The sequence below is a fragment of the Neoarius graeffei genome, chromosome 6 (genome assembly GCF_027579695.1).
Source record: "Neoarius graeffei isolate fNeoGra1 chromosome 6, fNeoGra1.pri, whole genome shotgun sequence".
NCBI lineage: Eukaryota > Metazoa > Chordata > Actinopteri > Siluriformes > Ariidae > Neoarius > Neoarius graeffei.
In genome coordinates, this window is record NC_083574.1 from 29,700,109 (window position 1) to 29,721,999 (window position 21,891).

At 39.5% G+C, this 21,891-nt stretch overlaps 1 protein-coding gene across 3 annotated transcripts in view; it reads right to left on the minus strand.

Annotated features, from left to right (window-relative positions):
• The window catches only part of rasa2 (RAS p21 protein activator 2), a 112,210-nt gene extending 95,380 nt beyond the window's left edge, over positions 1–16,830 (minus strand). For all 3 annotated transcript variants that reach the window (XM_060923550.1, XM_060923551.1, XM_060923549.1), the window contains exon 1: positions 16,660–16,830. In XM_060923550.1, coding sequence (XP_060779533.1) covers positions 16,660–16,717 — 58 coding nt within the window. In that variant the 5' untranslated portion in view covers positions 16,718–16,830. The remainder of the gene's footprint in view (positions 1–16,659) is intronic.
• Positions 16,831–21,891: the final 5,061 nt, after the last annotated feature.

Below are 21,891 nucleotides of genomic sequence, written 5' to 3' on the forward strand. Positions count from 1 at the left end.
GTAGCTTTAGCAGTATGTTTAGAATCAGTTTCCTGCTAGAATGTGAACCTTTGTCCCAGTCTCAAACCTCTGACCGACTCAAACAGGTTTTCCTTTAGAATTGCCCTGTATTTAGTGCCATCCAGCTTTCCTTCAGTCCTGACCAGCTTTCCTGTCCCTGCAGATGAAAAACATCCCCACCACCATGCTTCACTGTAGGAATGATGTTCTCAGGGTGTTGGGTTTGCGCCACACATGGCGTTTCCCATGATGGCCAAAAAGATCTATTTTAGTCTCATTTAACCAGAGAATCTTCTTCCATGTGTTTGGGGAGTCTGCCACATGCTGTTGGGCAAACTCCAAATGTGTTTTCTTAAGCAATGCCTTTTTCTGGCCACTCTTCCATAAAGCCCCACTCTGTGGCGTGAATGGCTTAAAGTGGTCCTATGGACAGATACTGCCATCTCCGCTGTGGATCTTTGCAGCTCCTTCAGTGTTCTCTTTGGTGTCTTTGTTGCATCTCTGATTAATGCCCTCCTCGCCTGGTCTGAGAGTTTGGGTGGGCGGCCTTCTCTTGTCAGGTTTGTAGTGGTGCCATATTCTTTCCATTTTGCTATAATGGATTTAATGGTGCTCCCTGGAATATTCAAAGTTTGGGATATTTTTTATGACCCAACCCTGATCTATACTTCTCCACAACTTTGTCTCTGACCTGTTTGGAGGCTCCTTGGTTCTCATGTTGCTTGCTTAGTCGTGTTGCAGAGTCAGGGTCCTTCCAAAACAGGCTGATTTATACAGACATCATGTGACAGATCATGTGACACTTTGATTGGACACAGGTGGATCTTAATCAACTAATTATGTGACTTATGAAGTGAATTAGTTGGACCAGCTCTTATTTAGGGGTTTCATACGAAAGGGGGTGAATACTTATGCACACTCCAGATTTCTGTTTTTTTCATCTTAATTATTGTTTGTGTCACAATAAAAAAAGCAATTTTCACCTTTAAATCTGTAGGCATGTTGTGTAAATCAAATGGTGCTAAGCCTCCAAAAATCCATTTTAATTCCAGCTTGTAATGCGACAAAACAGGACAAACACCAAGGGGGATGAATACTTTTGCAAGACACTGTAGTACTCTGCAAAAGTCTTAGGCATATGTAAAGAAATGCTGTTGACCAAAAATGGCTTAAAAATAATGAAATGAAATGTTTCAACATAAAAAATACTATAAACAGCAGTAATCCATAATAAATGACACAAAGTCAATATCTAGTGTGAGATGACCCTTTACTTAAAAAAAATAGCAGTCTCAGGTACAATGAGTGCAGTTTTATAAGGAAATGAACTGTAGGTTTTACTGAACATTTTGCAGAACCTGCCACAGTTCTTCTGGACACTTTGACTGTCACATTTGCTCCTTAATTTTGCAGGAAAACCCAGCAGCCTTCATTATGTTTTCTTTTTTTAATCTGAAAAGTGGTCTTTTATTCTGTGTCCTTGTCGCACATCAGGCAAAATGATTTATATTGCCAAGTTTTGATTAGGGATGTACACTGACATTCAAATTCTCAGGTCAATTGTTTGATGCACCAGTATTTGAATACTGAAAGCATTATTCGGGTACTCACTGAACAGACAGACAGAGAGAGACAGATAGATAGACAGACAGATATAGTTTATTGATCCCTGAGGGGAACTTATGCCTTATCTTCTCATAAGACAGTGCTGTGTAAGTTGAAGGTGTGTATGGGAACAAAAAAGATGTCTTGAGATTGAAAGGTCAGATATGAAGCTCGTGGGTGAAAAAAACAAACAAACACAATAGCACATTTCCAGTGACATTTTAAAAATGACCCCATACAGCAACTTTAAACCAACGATGGACACTAACGGCTTTGCAGAGTACGCCCATTTAACACCCGAAGCGAAGCTGCATGTGGCACACTTTATATACTGAGCACTGCTCTTGCATGGAGCATTGAAATGATGTTTCATTCACAGGTTTAGTAAATATAACCAATTCATATAAACACCATTCCCACTGTGATCACATAAAGCTCTTTAATCCAATTACATTATCACAATTTCAATGATATTTAAGTTTAATCCCCTGCACTGGTCTAGCAGGACAGCATACTGACCTGATAGTCATTAAAGCTTTTGCTGTACGTTTAATATTTCTGCATTTCTGTTCATTATTTCTCAATATTACATCCGTTAAACACAAACATTTGCACCACCATGACAGACAGGAAGAAGGTTTAATTGCAGTGGAAAAACGATACTCGATTACACAAGATTACACAACAGTTAACTCTTGTTTATTGACTTTTACAGATGTGTGAATATTAAAATCAAGCAACAGGCACATCCCTAGCTTCAATAGAGTTACCAATAAAAGTAGAACCTGGGTTATTAAACAGGGGAATGGAAGGAATTTTGTTTTTGGTGTTTTTTTTTTCCCCATCAGAAATGTAAACATTATGAAATGTTATTTTTGTAAAAAGTGCTGAGGGTGTAACGGTGCACAAAATTCAAATTTAATATAACTTGGATGCGATGTATCTTCAATCAAGCTTCAAATTCATTGGCAACTCGGGAGGGCTGTTGAAAAAAAAGGATGTGAGGCAATGTCTCAGCAAATGTTCTGACACACTGCCATCAAATGTAGTATATCTCTCAGGGAACAAGAGCTGAATTCGGTTCCATTTTCTATCAAACCTGCTTCAGAAATGAAAGGGTTACTGTCCTGAAATCATTAAAATAGAGTCATCCAATGAGATTTTGTTTGTTTATTGTCTCCAGGCTGAGAAGAGTTTAGAGCTGGCTCACTCATTGGTGAGGACTTCATTGCCAGGACAGAAGGCCATGGCAGTGTGTTTATGTAGGAAGTGACAGATGAATTAATCAATCAGATTTTGATTTATAGTGGGAGGGACCAAACATTTATCGCCCTCAGCCTTCTTGAAGGCCAACACGAACTTAACCACGACTCGGTGCCGCCAGTGCAGCAGTGAAGTCACCTTCCAGCCGGTGTAGCGTTCATCAGTAGTGTTAGCGAATGCTAATAAAGCAGTGCTATTGAGAGCAAGTAGCACAGGCTAACGACCGAAAAACTAATACCCTGTCCACACTAGGGATTTTGTACCGATACGATACTACTTTTGTACCGCAACACCTGTCCACACTAGCAACTATACCGGTACTGTAGCGGTATAACTGTATCGGTACGAAACCCACAAATGTATCGGTTTCGTACTGGTACAGTATCGGTACTGTAGCGCTTCGCTGTAGTGTGGACAGATGAAGCGGTTCTCTATCGATACAAATATAATGCGCATGCGCAATGAACCATTCCTACTTCTTCCGGGTTATTCATACAATACAATACGCACGTGCTTTCCAGCTGTAAATAAAACGTCAAAATGGCTCAAAACGACCGTGGAGCTACATGGAGCAAAGACGAAGTTATGTGTTTGTTGGAGCTTTGGGGAGACGAACGATGCCAGGAACAGTTGAGGGGTACACGTACGAGTCTTTCTCAACTGCCTCGCGCGTTTTATACGATTCGACTGAATAAATGACCACCAGAAATACAGACTGTACATTGACAACAAAAAGCACACACACGTTGTTTCATCCGCCATATTCTCGGGAGGAAGTTATTCGGTAACCACGGAAACATTTCGCGCACGCGCATTTGAACTTCCGTGAAAGAAAACCGCAAACATTTCTCGCTAGTGTGGACAGATGCACTAAACTGTACCGGTATACTTTGTATCGATACAGTTATACCACTATCGTACCGGTATATGTGTGAACACAGCTTAAGATTTCTGTCTCCAGACTCTTCTCCCACACACGCTCACCTCAGTATTTTACACTCAGACTTAAATATTCATTCCCCTGTGTAATTTACTCAGTTACTTTTAAGGTCAACATCGACAACTACACGCAACGGAGCTACCTGGCACCCTGCTACTAATCCCTTGCAAAATGCTTTGCCTTGTTGCTGTTTTGGTGTGTCTGGCTAAGTTTTGACTGAGCTGAAGTCCCATATTTCATGTTTAAATTATACACTTAGGATTAACTCCTACTCCTTGTAAGAGTTGCTCTGAGAAATTTAAAAACACATTTTGTTTTTGCTTTTTTTTTTAATTAAACGTTTTTTTTTCCCCCAAAGTGAGTCTCAGAAGCTTTATGCATGCCGGCCCTCTTCAACTCTTTAATGAGCTACTAACTCTACTGTCAGTGTTAGCCTTTTAGCCTAGCCCATGAACTTGAACTATGTGACAGGAAGTCCTGAATTTTCAACTAATTGATGCATCACCACAAAAGTGAGACCAAGACAGACTGAGAGAGGGGTAGAGGTTAACGTTAGGGGTGTTAGTAGAGAATGCTGTCCTATTCATAATGAAACTGTTAGGTGCTTTTGTGAATGAACACAAGCCATTCACCACTCTCATTCAGTTCAATACTGAATCAACCTTTTCACACGGTCACACACTCAACACACAGCCATGAGCACTCGGGACACACACTTCAACAACAGCGCTGGTGATACAAACACTTCACTGTGTAAATCCACTGTGGATGTGTCCCAAATGACACACTGTATTATGCACTCTAGGCCACATAAACACACATACTTAAGATAACAGGAAACGGAAATCAAGGAGCATTTATAACATAATAATAGTCAGTAATGATATCTTCCCCTACAATAAAATCAGGAAAAATTCAGTAGTAGGTCCTACAGAAGTTATTTCTTTTGATGAAAGAAGACAAAACTAAAATAATTTAGTCTTTTAAGTAACTGATATAGAGGATCATGATGTCGAGTACCTTGCACAGCATACTAAGGGCCACAGAGGAAAAATATCAGCACTGATTTCATCTTCATGTCAATGTAATTAAAAATATAAAAGGTTAATCAGAGCAGTAATGAAAATGCTCACTGAGGTAGACAGTTAATTCAGATGGGCAACGACTGAGACAGCGCTCGAAACTAACGGTGTCCCGACGTCCCGGGGACCATAAAAAATGTCATCGGGACACAAAATTATCATATCTGGGACAATCCCGGGACAATGGAAAAAAATAGGTCTAGAAAAAAAGTTCTACATTAATATTATTTACAAAGCCGTAACACATACGTAGACATTCACCTAATTTGTCAATTTTAATTTTAAAACGTTAACAGCGAAAAATACATAGTAGCTACACTTTCGATGCACCTGCATCCGTAGGCTACAGAGCAGCGCATTCTGTTCTAGAATCTTCGGCCGGTGTCCGCATTATATGGACTTGGAATGGAATTGCTACCGCACACGCTGCGCCGACTCTTGCCAGCACAAAAATGCTGAAGTGGTTGAAGCGGACCGACCGCGGGAAAGAAACTGAAAGCCCAGACATAACGTCTCCGGGACCTTCAGGATCCAAAGTGTCATCGCCTGGTCTGCAGGCAACGCTAGCAACTGAATGAACTTAATGAACACTGTTAGACACGTTATAAAATACAACAGGAATGATGTGGATGATATTGACGGAAGATACCGTTCAACAGAATAAGTGAGTTTTCTTGGTGTCTTTCTAGTTCAGAAAGTTTAGTCAGTCAGCAGCACAACTAGGCTCGGACCTGGCACTATGTTGATGTTGCTAACATTTGCACCCGGCAGCGAAAGTTCATAAAATGGATAACGGAAAGTTCATAAAAATGGATAACGGAAAGTCCATAAAAATGGATAACGGAAAGTTCATAAAAATGGATAACGGAAAGTCCATAAAAATGGATAACGGTAATGGTGAAAATTATAAGTTGGCCTTATAAGTGCCAACAGATATTCAAGGTATAAGTAGATGAAATGAACATAAAAGGGATCTTATTTTCAACTAAAGTGTACTGCAGATGTAGTGAGTTGAAACATTTTCTGAATGAGCTAGTTGGCCCCTTTAAATAAACGGGTATCTATTCATACAGTGAGATCACCAAAGTTTAATAAACTGAAAATGCAATAACTGTAATTTTGAAGTAGATGATGTATAGGACACGTGTCGCTTGTGTCTTGTGACTTATTGTAAAAATGATATAAAGGGTTCAAAATCGCATAGTTACAAATATAATAGTAACTTCATATGATAATATTAACCACTGGTTATTTCAGAGAGGAAAAAAATGGGGACACTATTGCTTCCATTCGGGACAATACAACACAGAATTCGGGACCACTGGGGGACACAAAGAAAAAAAGTTAATTTCGAGCCCTGGACTGAGACTTAAAACATGAATCAGGAACACTGGAATGAGCAACACACTCTCTAAACACCCAACACACACACAAACAGAGACATTGACAGTCTAAAACACACACACACACACACACACACACACACACACACACACACACACACACACACACACCACTCACTCTGTAGCTTCTGTACACTAACTGCACACGTCGTAGTGCATCAAGCCAATATCTATATAGGATATTACACAGTGGCACAAAGATATGAAGTTTATCTTCAAGTGGTGAATATATATTTCACGAGTGAGCGAAGTGTAAGAGTGAAACATTTTTCAACACAAGAAGATAAATGTCATATCTTCGCGCCACAGTGTAATGTTCTGTATATTATATGGACACATACACACAAAAAATACGCAAGTTAATCAAAAGAATTTTAATTTTGAACCGGTTCGCCATTTTACCAATGCATGTCTAGTCAGCGGGAAAACACTAGGAGTGAAGTCATCGGAGTGCAATATCGGAAATTGTTATGCATACGGGCCAGTTTTTCAATGGAATAAAAACATTTATTTTTTTCGCGGCCCAGTTTCCATCAAATCCTGCGCTCTGATTGGCTGGCGAGCGGGTCTGTATGCTAGGATACGGACCCCGGATATGGCCCCCTGGCGACTTGCTTGTTCACAACAACAACAAACATTGTAGCAATTTTTGTCAACATTTATTTTCGCATTTCTCAGAAGAATAGCATTAATTTTACATCATGGATAGCGATAACAACAGTGTTCACAGCGAAAGCGAGTTTTACTACCCTGAGGAAGAAGAAATAAAAGAAAACATTTCAGGAGAAAGCTAAAAACCTGTAACTGTTGCTAACGCTGAGCAAAAACATGGCTAAATCCTGAATGACTCAATTTTGTATAAATAGAGGACTACATAGGAGGCAAAATGTAGTTTTTTTCCTGCCATGGAAGTGCACTTGTATGCCGAGGAGGAAGCAATTTGCATGACAGCCGTGAATGAGGATTCAAAATGGCGGCTCGCCTCGGCTCGGTTTTCCCTTTCGGGCGCTCTCGTTTTCTGTTAGAATTTAGTAAAGAAAAAAATACATACATGTTATTTACCAGCTGGGAGGTCCGTATCGTGAAATACCGTGACCTCGGTCTTGAATACTGACCGCGGCCCTCTGGGCCCAGGTCAGTACTTTCAAGACCTCAGTCACGATATTTCACAATACGGACCTCCCAGCTGGTAAATAACATATATGTATTCTATTCCTTTTTAGTGGGTTTATAGATGCCATGCAATATTGTTATCATATCGCTTATCCGCCATGTATTACACCATTCTCCTCAATGGAGAATGAGTGTGCAATATTGTTATAATATTGCACGTTGTCAAGACAACATGACATCACACATCAGAGCTCATGCGAAGATCTGATGATAAAACATTTCTGCTGCGCATGCACACAATCATTTCTTTGTTGGCCGGGAGAGAGAGAAGACAAGGCTAATTCAGTGCTAGGTTTAAGCACTAAATAAATAAACTGAAACTAAAGACACACTGGACACCCAAAAGGCTACTAAAACTTCATTATATATTCTTCATGCATATTTACAAGAGAAAAAAAACAGACCAACAGACATCGAAAAACTGGAAAAGAGAGCAATAGTGGAAATATTGTCAAAGTTCTACTTGGAGGTGAGGAAAAGTGACGGAGACTTTTACAAGAGGACTTCACTCATGGACTTCACTCAGTAAAGCCCTTTTGTTTTGAACAATTGCAGTGTAACAATTAACTCCTACCAAAACTAACTTTGAACTTGAACTGTCAACCTGTGTATAGCTTGTATATAAGTTGGGCTGTTGGTCAGGCTTTTTGGACTTGTACCATTTTTATTGTTAGAACTTTGTACATGTACACTGGATTGACAGAACATTGAATTACATTCGGTCAGCATTCAATATTGGTAGGCCCCCCCCCGTTCTTAAATTTTTGTAAAATCTATAATTATTCAATCGAATGCGTATGTATAATAATAATAATAATAATAATAATAATAATAAAATTGGCTGACTTTTTTCATGGTATATCAGATACAGTGTCTTGCAAAAGTATTCATCTCTCTTGGTGTTTGTCCTGTTTTGTTGCATTTGTTGCTGGAATTCAAATGGATTTTTGGAGGGTTAGCACCATTTGATTTACACAACATGCCTACCACTTTGAAGGTGAAAATTATTGTTTTATTGTGACACAAACAATAATTAAGATGAAAAAAAGAAATCTGGAGTGTGCATAGGTATTCACTCCCTTTCGTATGAAACCCCTAAATAAGAGCTGGTCCAACCAATTCACTTTATAAGTCACATAATTAGTTGATTAAGATCCACCTGTGTCCAATCAAAGTGTCACATGATCTGTCACATGATGTCTGTATAAATCAACCTGTTCTGGAAGGACCCTGACTCTGCAACACGACTAAGCAAGCAACATGAAAACCAAGGAGCCTCCAAACAGGTCAGAGACAAAGTTGTGGAGAAGTATAGATCAGGGTTGGGTCATAAAAAATATCCCAAACTTTGAATATCCCAGGGAGCACCATTAAATCCATTATATCAAAATGGAAAGAATATGGCACCACTACAAACCTGACAAGAGAAGGCTGCCCACCAAAACTCACAGACCAGGCAAGGAGGGCATTAATCAGAGATGCAACAAAGACACCAAAGAGAACACTGAAGGAGCTGCAAAGATCCACAGCAGAGATGGGCGTATCTGTCCATAGGACCACTTTAAGCTGTTCACTCCACAGAGCGGGGCTTTATGGAAGAGTGGCCAGAAAAAGGCCATTGCTTAAGAAAACACATTTGGAGTTTGCCCAACAGCATGTGGCAGACTTCCCAAACACATGGAAGAAGATTCTCTGGTCAAATGAGATTAAAATTGATCTTTTTGGCCATCATGGGAAACGCCATGTGTGGCGCAAACCCAATACCCTGAGAACACCATACCTACAGTGAAGCATGGTGGTGGCAGCATAACGCTGTGGGGATATTTTTCATCTGCAGGGACAGGAAAGCTGGTCAGGACTGAAGGAAAAATGGATGGCATTAAATACAGGGCAATTCTGAAGGAAAACCTGTTTGAGTCAGCCAGAGGTTTGAGACTGGGATGAAGGTTCACGTGCCAGCAGGACAATAACCTTAAACATACTGCTAAAGCTGCACTTGAGTGGTTTAAAGGGAAACATTTAAATGTCTTGGAATGGCCTAATCAAAGCCCAGACCTCAATCCAGTTGAGAATCTGTGGCACAACTTGAAGATTGCTTTACACCAACGCAACTCATCTAACTTGAAGGAGCTGGAGCAGTTTTGCCTTGAAGAATGGGCAAAAATCCCAGTGGCTAGATGTGCGAAGCAAATAGAGACATACCCCAAGAGACTTGCAGCTGTAATTGCAGCAAAAGGTGGCTCTACAAAGTATTGACTTTGGGGCGGGGTGAATATCTATGCACAGTCCAGATTTCTGTTTTTTCATCTTAATTATTGTTTGTGTCACAATAAAACAACAATTTTCACCTTTAAAGTGGTAGACATGTTGTGTAAATCAAATGGTGCTAACCATCCAAAAATCCATTTTAATTCCAGCTTGTAATGCGACAAAACAAGACAAACACCAAGGGGGATGAATACCTTTGGAAGACACTGTATATTCAGCTACTCATCTTCGACTCGTTCAATATCATGCTAGCTGAATGGAATATATCTGATAGACCACTCAAAACCAGCCAATATTATTTAAATATGTCACTCAGATCCACGATGTATTTCGGATGAAAAATACAAGGTTTTCAACACGAGAAGATCAACTTCATATCTTCAAGCCAATGTGTGATTTTCTTTTTATTATACAGACACATTCACAAATATATATATGTATAAAATCATAAAGAGTATCCACTATCCTTACCATCTCCACCAAACAACCATAATACATCGTGTTATCACCGTCACTGTAGAGATGTTTCTGATTATAGAACAGATGGAAAGTGGAGGTATTTAATCGTTGTTGTGGGCCGGACAATTAGAAATACTGAATTGTTTTCACATACTTTGAAAACATCGGCCAGCTTAAAATATCAACTTTTTTTCATGTTTTTGGTACTTGTCAATACTGATAGCGATCCCAAAATGAGTAATCTACTTCACATCAATCAGAAGCATCCTGAAACATTTTCTTTAGCTCTATTTATGCTTGTTGTTGCCATGTGCTGCGAGCAATGAACTCTTTGCTCTGAGATGTTATGCTGAAGATGTTATGTTGTTTAAACCGTATCTTTAATAGAGAGTGCAAGGTTGGCCAACCTGAGCGACAAGAGCGTGGAAAGGAAGTGCCTATGTCTCAGTGCTCCATATTTGTGAATATCTTTATCGCAATTAATGCCCCATTTTATTGACCGCGCTCAGTGCTCTGGGGATACTGTGTGTGCTTGGGTCAGCCATCCTCAAGTTCTCAATTGAAGATACTGTTTAAACATCATACGATGCTTCATCAGGTTACTTGTATAGTACACTTTGTGATCTGCTTTGATTTGATTTGCAAAATGAATCATGATCCATCCAGATCACAGTTATTTCATGTCGTCTGTTATTCATTAGTGAAATAATGTAGGCTATGCTTACTTCATATAGTATCACATCAAATCAAATATATATGATTTGTGCTACTACCAACTACCATGTTGTTCATGAAGAGAACTATGAGACGACGTTCTCTGAACAGGACACACATGCTTCTTAACGTGACAAACACGACAGACAGTCTCCTCTGATAGTTTTCAGAAGTGACCACTATAAAAATATTCAAAGATATTTTGTAGCAACCCATGCCTGGTTGTGTGTTTGATGTGAAAGAAAAATCCGGCATACACATAATAATAATCATCTCCAAACTCACTTGTTACGCTTACACACATAAAATATTCCGGGTTTTTTTTGCCCTTATTCAGAAAAAGACAATATTCCTGCTAAGCTGCTAACATGGCTGATGAAAATTAACATTCTACTAATATTCCCACTTCAATGCAGCCGTACATACTTCGATTGTCAGTTTTTGGACAACACACAGAGCTGACCATAAGCAGGTGAGAGGTCGTGTGTCACATCGTGCTGTAAAACCCCCAGCTGAGACACATATTCCCACTGCGCTGTATACATGTCCAAAGAATGCTCCTAAAACCCAAATAATAACGGTATACCCCATACGTCTTAATCTGAAAATGCCAAATTCGGAATATCCAACCAGAAGATACTGTTTACATGACCCAAATCAAATTCTGTATATTGTCCTATTTGGAAAAATATTGGAATATTCGTCGTCGGCTGTCCATTGCTCGCGATGACTGCTTCATTAGGATGCACAGAAACACAGATGGGCCGCGAGGCCTGCATCAGAGTGATAAAGTCTCCTGCAGCGGCGGCACGAATGGCCCGGCCGAACCACCACGGAACGTCTGGCCTCGTGAGCTCTCGCATACTATTCTCCTCTCCTAACGAAGTGCCTTGCACAGTAAGGTAAGACAAACAATGTCATGCCCCCATCGTGTTGTCTCTCTGGACCTCCAGACCTGATGCCAAGTGGTGCACAAAAGTGCCACAGACCTGACGGGTATGGAAGTTGCCCCGCAGTGACAACTGACTTGCCGAGTGATGCCATCCGTTGGCCATTTGAGAGTCTCTTCCGCATGCCATCTGGTGGTGTGCCATTGATCCTGTTGGGTTCATCTGCCACGTTGCACTGAAAAGCGCCCTGCTGTCAGCGCCTTATTGATGATGTACTATTTAACCCATAGCTGGAACCCAGGCAGGTGCTACCACTCTGGGTCAGAGCAGACCCATGAGCAATAGTGATTAAGGGGTAACTCCACTTTCCCCAATACTCAAGTCTTCCCGGATCTGAGACTCACCACCAGTTGCAGTTTAAAGTCATACCCAGGATACTAATATTTGAATATTAGTGTGCATGTAAACCTACTGACTGACTGGAAGTGTGTGCAGGATCTGCCCGCATCCAGTTGGAGCAGGTTGGAGAAATGTTTTTAATGCAAACATATACACATTCATTGAGAGGACGGGCAAAAGTCCATTTTGCCTGCGTGCCAGTGATGAGGAGCTCGTTTAACAGCAGTGAGAGAAATGTAGTGGTGCTTAAAAAAAGCCAAATCCTACACTGAAATAAAATGAATTTGATATGAAATAGACTGAAGGAAAATGCCACACAGATGCCATCAGTAAGCTCATGCTGCCTTGTTTCGCCAAAATAAATTTGCTTATTGATTGCTGGCCTGAACGTTTTCACAAAAACTTGAAAATGTAGGATGGTAGGGCAAATATGGATAACCAACCCAACAAGTCAACTCCAGTGCATCAAAGCATAGTTATTCAATTATAGTTTTATATTGTGTACAATCGTACACAGTTTGCATCATTTCGTATCCAGGACACTTGCAGATAACTATTTTGTAACAGATAAATTATTTTGTAATGTTGGTTAGCCTTGCAATTTATTCCTTACATGACTGTGGGGGAAAAAAAATATATAATATATATATATATATATATAAACAAACAAACAGGCATGAGTGTTTTACTGGGAAGTACGCCACTCATATTTTTCATACAAGTTACACCCAGGACATGGAGAACCAAAACTGTGACATATTTAAATAATACTGGCTGGCTTTTCTTCGAGGTATATCAGATATATTCCATTTAGCCAGCATGATATTGAACGAACTGAAGATGAGTAGCTGAATGGACTATATCTGATATACCTAAAAAAAGCCAGCCAATATGATTATTATTATTATTATACATACACACTCTCTTCATATTAGCATTCTCGAAGGCCACCGCTAGCTTAGCCGTGACTCGGTGCTGTTAGTGTGGCAGTCCAGTTATCTTCCAGCTGGTATTGTGTTAGCGAAGGCCAATGCTAGCGCAGTCAAGCTGAATATTATTATTTTCCCAATGTAATTTACTAAATTACTTTTAAAATCAACATCGACAACTATACACAGTGGAGCAACCTGGCAGTTAAAATTCTCTCAAAATATTCCGTTTTTAACAACGCAAACCTGGCAACCATATTTATTTAAAAATTGTCACTGTCGCTCACTAGCACGGAATTTTCACATCTCCAACGTGTGAAGTTATGTTGTCTTGACAACGTGCAATATTGTAAGAATATTGAACACTCATTCTCCATTGGGTAGAGTGATGTAATACACATAGGATAAGTGATATGCTAAGAATATCGTATGCTATCAAACCAAATGAATGAAACCCACTAGAAGGGAATAGAGTACACGTTTTTATTCCACGGAAAGTGTCCTGAATGTATAATAATTCCTGATATTTCATTCTGATGACGTCACTCCCAGTGTTTTCCCGCTGACTGGATGCGTGTTGTCAAAATGGCGATCCGGTTCAAAATTAAAATTCTTTTGATTAAATTGCATATTTTTCTTTTGTGGATGTGTCCATATAAAATAAAGAACATTACACGGTGGCATGGAGATATGAAGTTTATCTTCTCATGTTGATAATATTTCACTGTGCTCACTCGTGATATATATATATATATATATATATATATATATATATACACACACACACACACACTACTCGAAGATAAACTTCACATCGTTGCACAACCATGTAATATCCTTTATATATCAGCTAAATAGCAAATAATGTGCATAGGCTATGCAAGTATGTGTCAGAAGAGCATGTAAAATAGCCTATATGTTTCATAAATTCATTTACACCACATCAGACAGGTAGGCATTATAAACTAATGATCTCAAATGGAACCAAATTAAACCAAAACATTAAATATGTGACTTTCTTAACTTTCATCATCCATGTTTGCTTATCAGTACATTGTATGTCACAATATTCAACACGTACAGTATTGTTATCATATGAAAATGCAGGCACTCGGCAGGGGGCTGTGTAATTAGGCAGCATTTGTGGGCACTGTTTGTGCTCTGGGGAAAATGTCTGTCCCGTTTGAATGGAAGGCAGCATAAGGATAACTGTCTTCTGTCCCTGTCTTGGACAGATTTGACGACAGATTGCCATGGAGAAAGCAATCCCATAAATCTGTTCATCAGACCATGAAAGTTTTAAAACTATACCAGATTGAACAATAGTTTATTAATAATATTGATTTTTTTTTATTTATATGCGATGATATTGTAAAAAAACAAACAAACAAACAAAAGATATAATGTTAAGCAAGCTTGGTGATGTGATAATTACACACCAAGACCATGCAATAACAGAGTAATAACATTTCACTCTCATAGACATTTGCCTACATTTTTAGGAACTCTCATAATATATAATAACATTTGCATAAATAAATAGATTCCGTGTTAAAGAGCCTGTTATTGAGGATGTGGCGCATGATTACATGATTAATGTTTTGCTTAAGCTTTATGTGATGAGTACTGGCAGGTGGTATGATGACCTGTATTGACAGTATGGTGCTGTTTCAAATGTTTCTGGGTTGCTGCTTCTACAGTGGTACACTCATTCACTATGCCAGATTTTATACAGCTTATGTGACGGTGATGAAGTGGAAGGTGAGATTCAGTCTGAAAGAAAGGTGCTAAAACACTTCATTATGATCACAGTGTTCTGTTCTTTCGAAGAAGAAGCCTTTGTCACATGCACACTCAAGCACAGTGAAATCCGTCCTCTGCATTTAACCCATCTGAAGCAGTGAACACACGCATGCACACATACCGTTCAAAAGTTTGGGGTCACCCAGACAAGTTTGTGTTTTCCATGAAAAGTCACTCTTTTATTTACCACCATAAGTTGTAAAATGAATAGAAAATATAGTCAAGACATTTTTCTGGCCATTTTGAGCATTTAATCGACCCCACAAATGTGATGCTCCAGAAACTCAATCTGCTCAAAGGAAGGTCAGTTTTATAGCTTCTCTAAAGAGCTAAACTGTTTTCAGCTGTGCTAACATGATTGTACAAGGGTTTTCTAATCATCCATTAGCCTTCTGAGGCAATGAGCAAACACATTGTACCATTAGAACACTGGAGTGATAGTTGCTGGAAATGGGCCTCTATACACCTATGGAGATATTGCACCAAAAACCAGACATTTGCAGCTAGAATAGTCATTTACCACATTAGCAATGTATAGAGTGTATTTCTGATTAGTTTAAAGTGATCTTCATTGAAAAGAACAGTGCTTTTCTTTCAAAAATAAGGAAATTTCAAAGTAACCCCAAACTTTTGAACGGTAGTGTACACACAAGTGAGCAATGAGCACACACTCATACCCAGAGCAGTGGGCAGCTACGCTACAGCACCTGGGGAGCAGTTGGTGGGTAGGTGCCTTGCTCAAGGGCACTTCAGCCCAAGGCCGCCCCGCGTTAAACTAACTGCATGTCTTTGAACTGCGGGCGAAACCGGAGCACCCGGAGGAAACCCACATGGCTCGAACCCATAACCTTCTTTCTGTGAGGCGACAGTGCTAACCACTACACCACCGTGCCGCCCCCTTTAATTACACATAATGGACTGTGATCAAACTGGTGACTTTAGCTAAACTTTTATTGACTGCCTGAAATCATAAGCCCCTTATCTATCTATCTATCTATCTATCTATCTATCTATCTATCTATCTATCCAGTTAACATACTGTCAATTACTTTGTCTTCTCCTGTCCAATGTAAAGAAAAGGCTGTTTTCTGTTATTATGTATTTCTGACATGAGGTTCATTCTGACATTTGACAGAATTTCAGCTGGAAGAAGAGAAACACATGCAATGAAGTTTTGTAGGCTTTGAAACACGCACTGTGCTGTGTTATCAGATTGAAATGAAATAAAGTGTTTTTTTTCTTCTATCCGTGCTGAAAGCCAGTGCGACTTCCTGTGCGCAGAATTTCGCAAGTTTTTGCTGAATTTCTCTTCTCTGTGCGTTTCTCATATTCCGGGTACAGAGTGATTCACTACCACTGTTCACGTCCAATCCACATCATTTAGCTCCACAGCTCGGCACCAAACTGCCTCAGTAGTGTTTAAAGAGTTTAAAAAAGGGGAAGTGAAGTCGTTTTAACTTTGACGTGTGCGTTAAAAGGTTTCAGTCTTTCACCAAAGCGGCTCCTGAACTCATCCTGACGCTGGCGCGGTCCCACTTTCACACTCAATCAGCTTGATATTTGTGTAAATATAAACAGAATCAGAGCCGAGCTCATTTGAACCCACGGTACGTTTCTGTGTTTGGCTCCTACCGCGCCCCTCTTCGGCTCGATCACACACTTTTTGTGCTCTCACCCGCTACCAAAACAAATATTTGACAAAGTATTGAAGGTAAAGGATTTCACACTTACAGATTTTCCCTCGCAGACTTTGTAGAATCCGGATTTTCGTGTCGTCTTCTTCCGCCATGGTCAAAGCTTTGTGTATGAGTGAGTGAGTGAGTGTGTGTGTGTGTGTGTGTCTATGTACAGTAGCTACATTCACTGAGTACTGAGCGCAACTCTCGGGAGCGCCTGCGGTCACTACCCGATCATCGCTGCGCATGCGCAAAATATTCACGCATGCGTACAAAACAGCGTACCGGAGACGCTACCCGGGTCGTACCGCGCATGCGTGCAATTATAAAGCCTTTTCACGAAAGATGCCTGAAGAGGGAGAGGGATAGTATAGTTCCAAATTTTAGGAGATAAATTCTATCTGTGGGTTCATTTTTGTAGCATGGACTTATAACATTTGGTCGTTTGAAATAAATTTACACGAATATACCTTTTTGTCTAATTTCTTTATTGACATTACGCCGTGTTTCTCTGTTCGATAAGTACAGCTAACCGGCTAAGCGACTGTCTCACAGCTGGTTAACTGGCCACATCCGTTAACGTGACCTGCGGGTAAGTGAAAGGAAACAATGAGTCTTATTACTTATTTTAATTTTATTTTTAGTGTAAAATATACTAATTTTTTTTCGCCGTCCAAATCCTGCGCTCTGATTGGCTGGCGAGTGGGTCCGTATCCTACGATACGGACCCTGGTGGACCTCTGGCGCCTCGCTCGTTCACAACAACAACAAACATAGTCGCATTTTTTGTCAACATTTATCTTTTTTTAATTTTTTTACAAGATTTATTTATAAGATTGTCAAAAGTTTTATAAATTTTTGCCAGCATTTCTCAGGAGAATAGCATTAATTTTACAGCATGGATAGTGATAATGACAGTGTTCACAGCAAAAGTGAGTTTTACTACCCTGATGAAGACGAAATAAAAGAAAACATTTCAGGAGAAAGCTAAAAACCTGTAATTTGCTAACACCGAGCAAAACCATGGCTGAATCCTGAATGACTCCTATTTTAAATAGGGGACTACATAGGCGGCAAAATGTTTTTTTCCTGCCATGGAAGTGCACTTGTATACCGAGGAGGAAGCAATTTGCATGACAGCCGTGAATGAGGATTCAGAATGGTGGCTCGCCTCGACTTGGTTTTCCCTTTCGGGCGCTCTCGTTTTCTGTTAGAATTTAGTAAAGAAAAAAATTAATATATTATTTACCAGCTTAAGGTCGGTCCGTATCGTGAAATACCGTGACCTCGGCCTTGAATACTGACCTCGGCCCAGAGGGCCTCGCTCAGTACTTTCAAGACCTCGGTCACGGTATTTCACGATACGGACTGACCTTAAGCTGGTAAATAATATATATATTACAGCCAGGAGGTTAAGAGAAGATAGACGTCACACTACGTAAAAATAATAGGAAAGAGGTAATGTTATCAGGTTGTCAGCTTTCTAATTTACAAATCTGGTGAAGATATTGTTCATTTTATTAAAGCTAAGACACTAAAGATCAGAAGGATAATAATAACAACAACAAGTGTTGCCAGGCAAAACAAACTTAGGCCGGTAGCACTTTTTTGTTTGTTTGTTTGATGGATTGATTGATTTTAAGTGCAACTAAAGAGCTCTTCAGAGGAGCTAAGATTTCCTTACATATAATTATGTAGTAAATCTGTAATAATTATGATTTTGACCTTTTTGGTGACCTTGACCGGATGACCCTCAAAATGTTGGAGGTTCTATTTGAGACCAATGCCCATCTATCCTGAAAGTTTCATGAAGATTGGTCCAGCCGTTTTCCCGTAATGTTGCTAACAAAGAAACAAACATACAAACAAAGAAACCCCACTGAAAACAATACCTCACCCCCTGGTGGACTCTGTCCTGGGCGAGGTAATAATAATAAAGAGCGGCGGCTACAATTATCGACACCTTAACAATCTTTTGGCTACTGCAAAAGTAGAAAAGACTTTCAATACATAAATTGTGCATGAATAATTACTCAAACTTCCACTGGAAAAAAAAAAACAGGTTGATTCCTGATTACTTACCGTATCAGATCACATGACACTGTTCCACAGTTATTGACATCTGGATGATTATAAAAAAAAAATCAGTATGTGGTATTAAGTGAACAAAACATAGTTTTTATTTAAAATTTGTTTTCCACAGACTTATATTTAGTACAAAATATCTTTATATAAGATATCGATGTCGGTGCTTACGTAAATGAGGAAGAAATTCGAATGTTTGTAAACAAATGAACTGATAATGTTGAACCTGTGTCAGAAAATCTTTTTGTTCCACTTTCTACCCACTTTCTAAGTATTTTTGTTGATCACGTTTTGTTAATCATTCGTATTTGTTTGTATTAATTTCTAGTTTTGTAGTTTACTAATAAATGTCAACAGGCAATTAACATTGTAACCACATGAAAATCCAGGTCAAAGGTTGCATGTCATTCTTCAAACCAAAATATAAAATGTCTACTGATATTGTAATATGTGGTAGATATTTACAACAAACTGCAAAAAAAAAAAATTCTGAACAGAATAGGTAAATCTGAATATTTCAAGCATGTCATTTTTTATATGCTAGGAATTTAATTCTAGTCTAATTGTATTTATTGCAATAGGATTCCAAATACTCTATAAGCATTCCATTCTGTTATGAATCAGGAAACAAATATTATAAATCGCAGCACTTTTATTTTTTAAAAAGTACTTCATCTACTTCAACAATGTTACACAAAGATCGATCCATAAACAGTTGTAAATATCACTTAATTCCACAGGGTGTTGATAATGGTAGACACCGGTGAAAGTGATCACTATTATCGACACCTCACGTGACTTCTCAAACGCACGTTTAGATTAGGGCTGTGCGATATGGGAAAAAATGAATATCCCGATACATTTTCTCCATTTCACGATATACGATATATATCTCGATATATTTAAATCTCCTCTAAAGGACCCCATGAAATCTAACTTTTACTCTTTGCTGTTTTCACTACAATCCCTGCAGATTAAATAACATTCTTGGTTAACTTTACAGGTGGTTTTCAACAACACATTTTAAATTTTTATGTTAGTGATTAATCACAATTGAGTTGAAATAAGACTATTTTTATTCAACAAAGATGTGGCACAAACTGCAAAAACAATCTTGAAAATTGCAACAAAGGGGCAATACAATACAGAGCTGCTCAGAGCTCAAATCAATAAAGTGCAAGCTCAACACTGAGAAAGACATTTAGCCTAAATAAGAAAAGTGCTCATTCATTAAATTATTTAAAAAAATAGATCTCCAAGCTATTAACCTGACTACTGAGAACCACTGGAACATTCACAATAGAGAGAGAGATTGAGGGAGAGAAGAGAGAGATCTACAAAACATAATGTTCCTCTTTGCACACTTTTGAACTGAATGTTTTCTGGCTCTGCCTCTCAGATGTGTATAATTCCGGCATTGCCTTCTCTGTAAAATGTCTGCGACCAGGCAACTCATGTTTGGGATCGAGTGTGTTTAGTAATTTTTGGAAGCCTGGTTTTTCCACTATACTAATTGGGATCATGTCTTTGGCAATGAAGTTAGTGATTGCATCCGTTATAGCTCTCCATCTCTGACTCGTTTTCTCATATGGGGTGGCTTTGGAGAACGAGACCGCTATGGTCGTTTGTTTAGCTTGTGGGGGGTTTTAGCTCGTGGGCAAGTAGTTCGGAGTTTAAGAGACTCTTCATACTGTACCGGGTGAGTTTCAGGTGATGGAACATATTTGTAGTGCTGCTGCCTTTCGTGATGACAGTTTTTTTTTTTTTTTTGCACACTTTACAAACTGGCATTTGCTGTTCCACGTCCTCCTCGCGATATCCAAAAAATGCCAGTTGACTGACCCCTTACTAGTTCTTTTAGGAAGTAATTTGTCGCTGAAATTGCCAGAGCTTACACGGTAGCCTATGCAACACCAGCGATTGCACGAACTGAGTCAGCGCTGTAAACCGGAACTAGGAAATCTACCCGCTGGCAGTGTTGCCAGATACTGCTAGTGTTTTCCAGCTCAAAATATGTTCAAAACCCGCCAAAATTCACTTAAAACCGCCCAATCTGGCAACACAACCGAAACTAGAAAATCTTCCCGGAAGTTCCTTTCAGCACTGAGATGTCGCCCGGGATTGGTTGGCAAGTGCGTGACGTGCCTCTCACGTTACTGCCTGAGGGACAGGGAGAAAACCACCGGAAAAGGTTTTAAACAAACACAAGTCGGAAGATGACCATAAAATACTCGATAGTTACGATATAATAATTTTATGTATCGCACACAGAATTTTCGCGATATATCGAGTATATTCGATATATCGCACAGCCCTAGTTTAGATACAAAATAGCGACTGTAAAATGAAAAAGTAAGAAACAAAGTAGGTTTTGACAAGGCTTTCATGAAATATCGGTGAATTTGATCAATAAAAACATGTCCATGATCCTTCCACCATGCTTCCCTGCGATGATAACGTCCGGGTTTTCCTCAAATTGCTGATCGTGCTAAAAAAAATTCCATCTCAGGTAATCAGACGACAAGATCAAAGGGCGAGGAGGGTCTTCCAGTTGATTAATTAACCAATAGTAACTGTTGTAACTGAAACTCACCTTTGTAAAATTGTTTTTATTGGTAAATCTGAAAAGGTGTCGATAATTATGGACTGTCGATAATTGTAGCCACTGCTCTCGTACATCAATCAGCCATAACACTAAAACCACCTGCCTAATATTGTGTAGGTCACCCTTGTGCCACTAAAACAGCTCTGACTTCCCAAGGCATGGACTCCACAAGACCTCTGAAGGTGTGATGTGGTATCTGGCACCAAAACGTTAGCAGCAGATCCTTTAAGTTGTGTAAGGTGTGCAGTGGGGCCTCCATGGATCGCACTTGTTTGTCCAGTACATCCTACAGATACTCAATCGGCTTGAGATCTGGGGAATTTGGAGGACACCTTGAACACCTCGAACACTTGGTCATGTGCCCCAAACTATTCCTGAACAATTTTTGCAGTGTGGCAGGACACATTATCCTGCTGAAAGGAAGCCATTGCCATAAGGGAATACTGTTGCCATGAAGGGGTGTACTTCATCTGTAGCTATGATTAGGTAGGTGATACATGTCAAAGTAACAGCCACATGAATGCCAGGACCCAAGGTTTCCCAGCAGAGCATCGTACTGTCTTTGCAGGCTTACCTTCTCCCCATGGGGGTCATTCC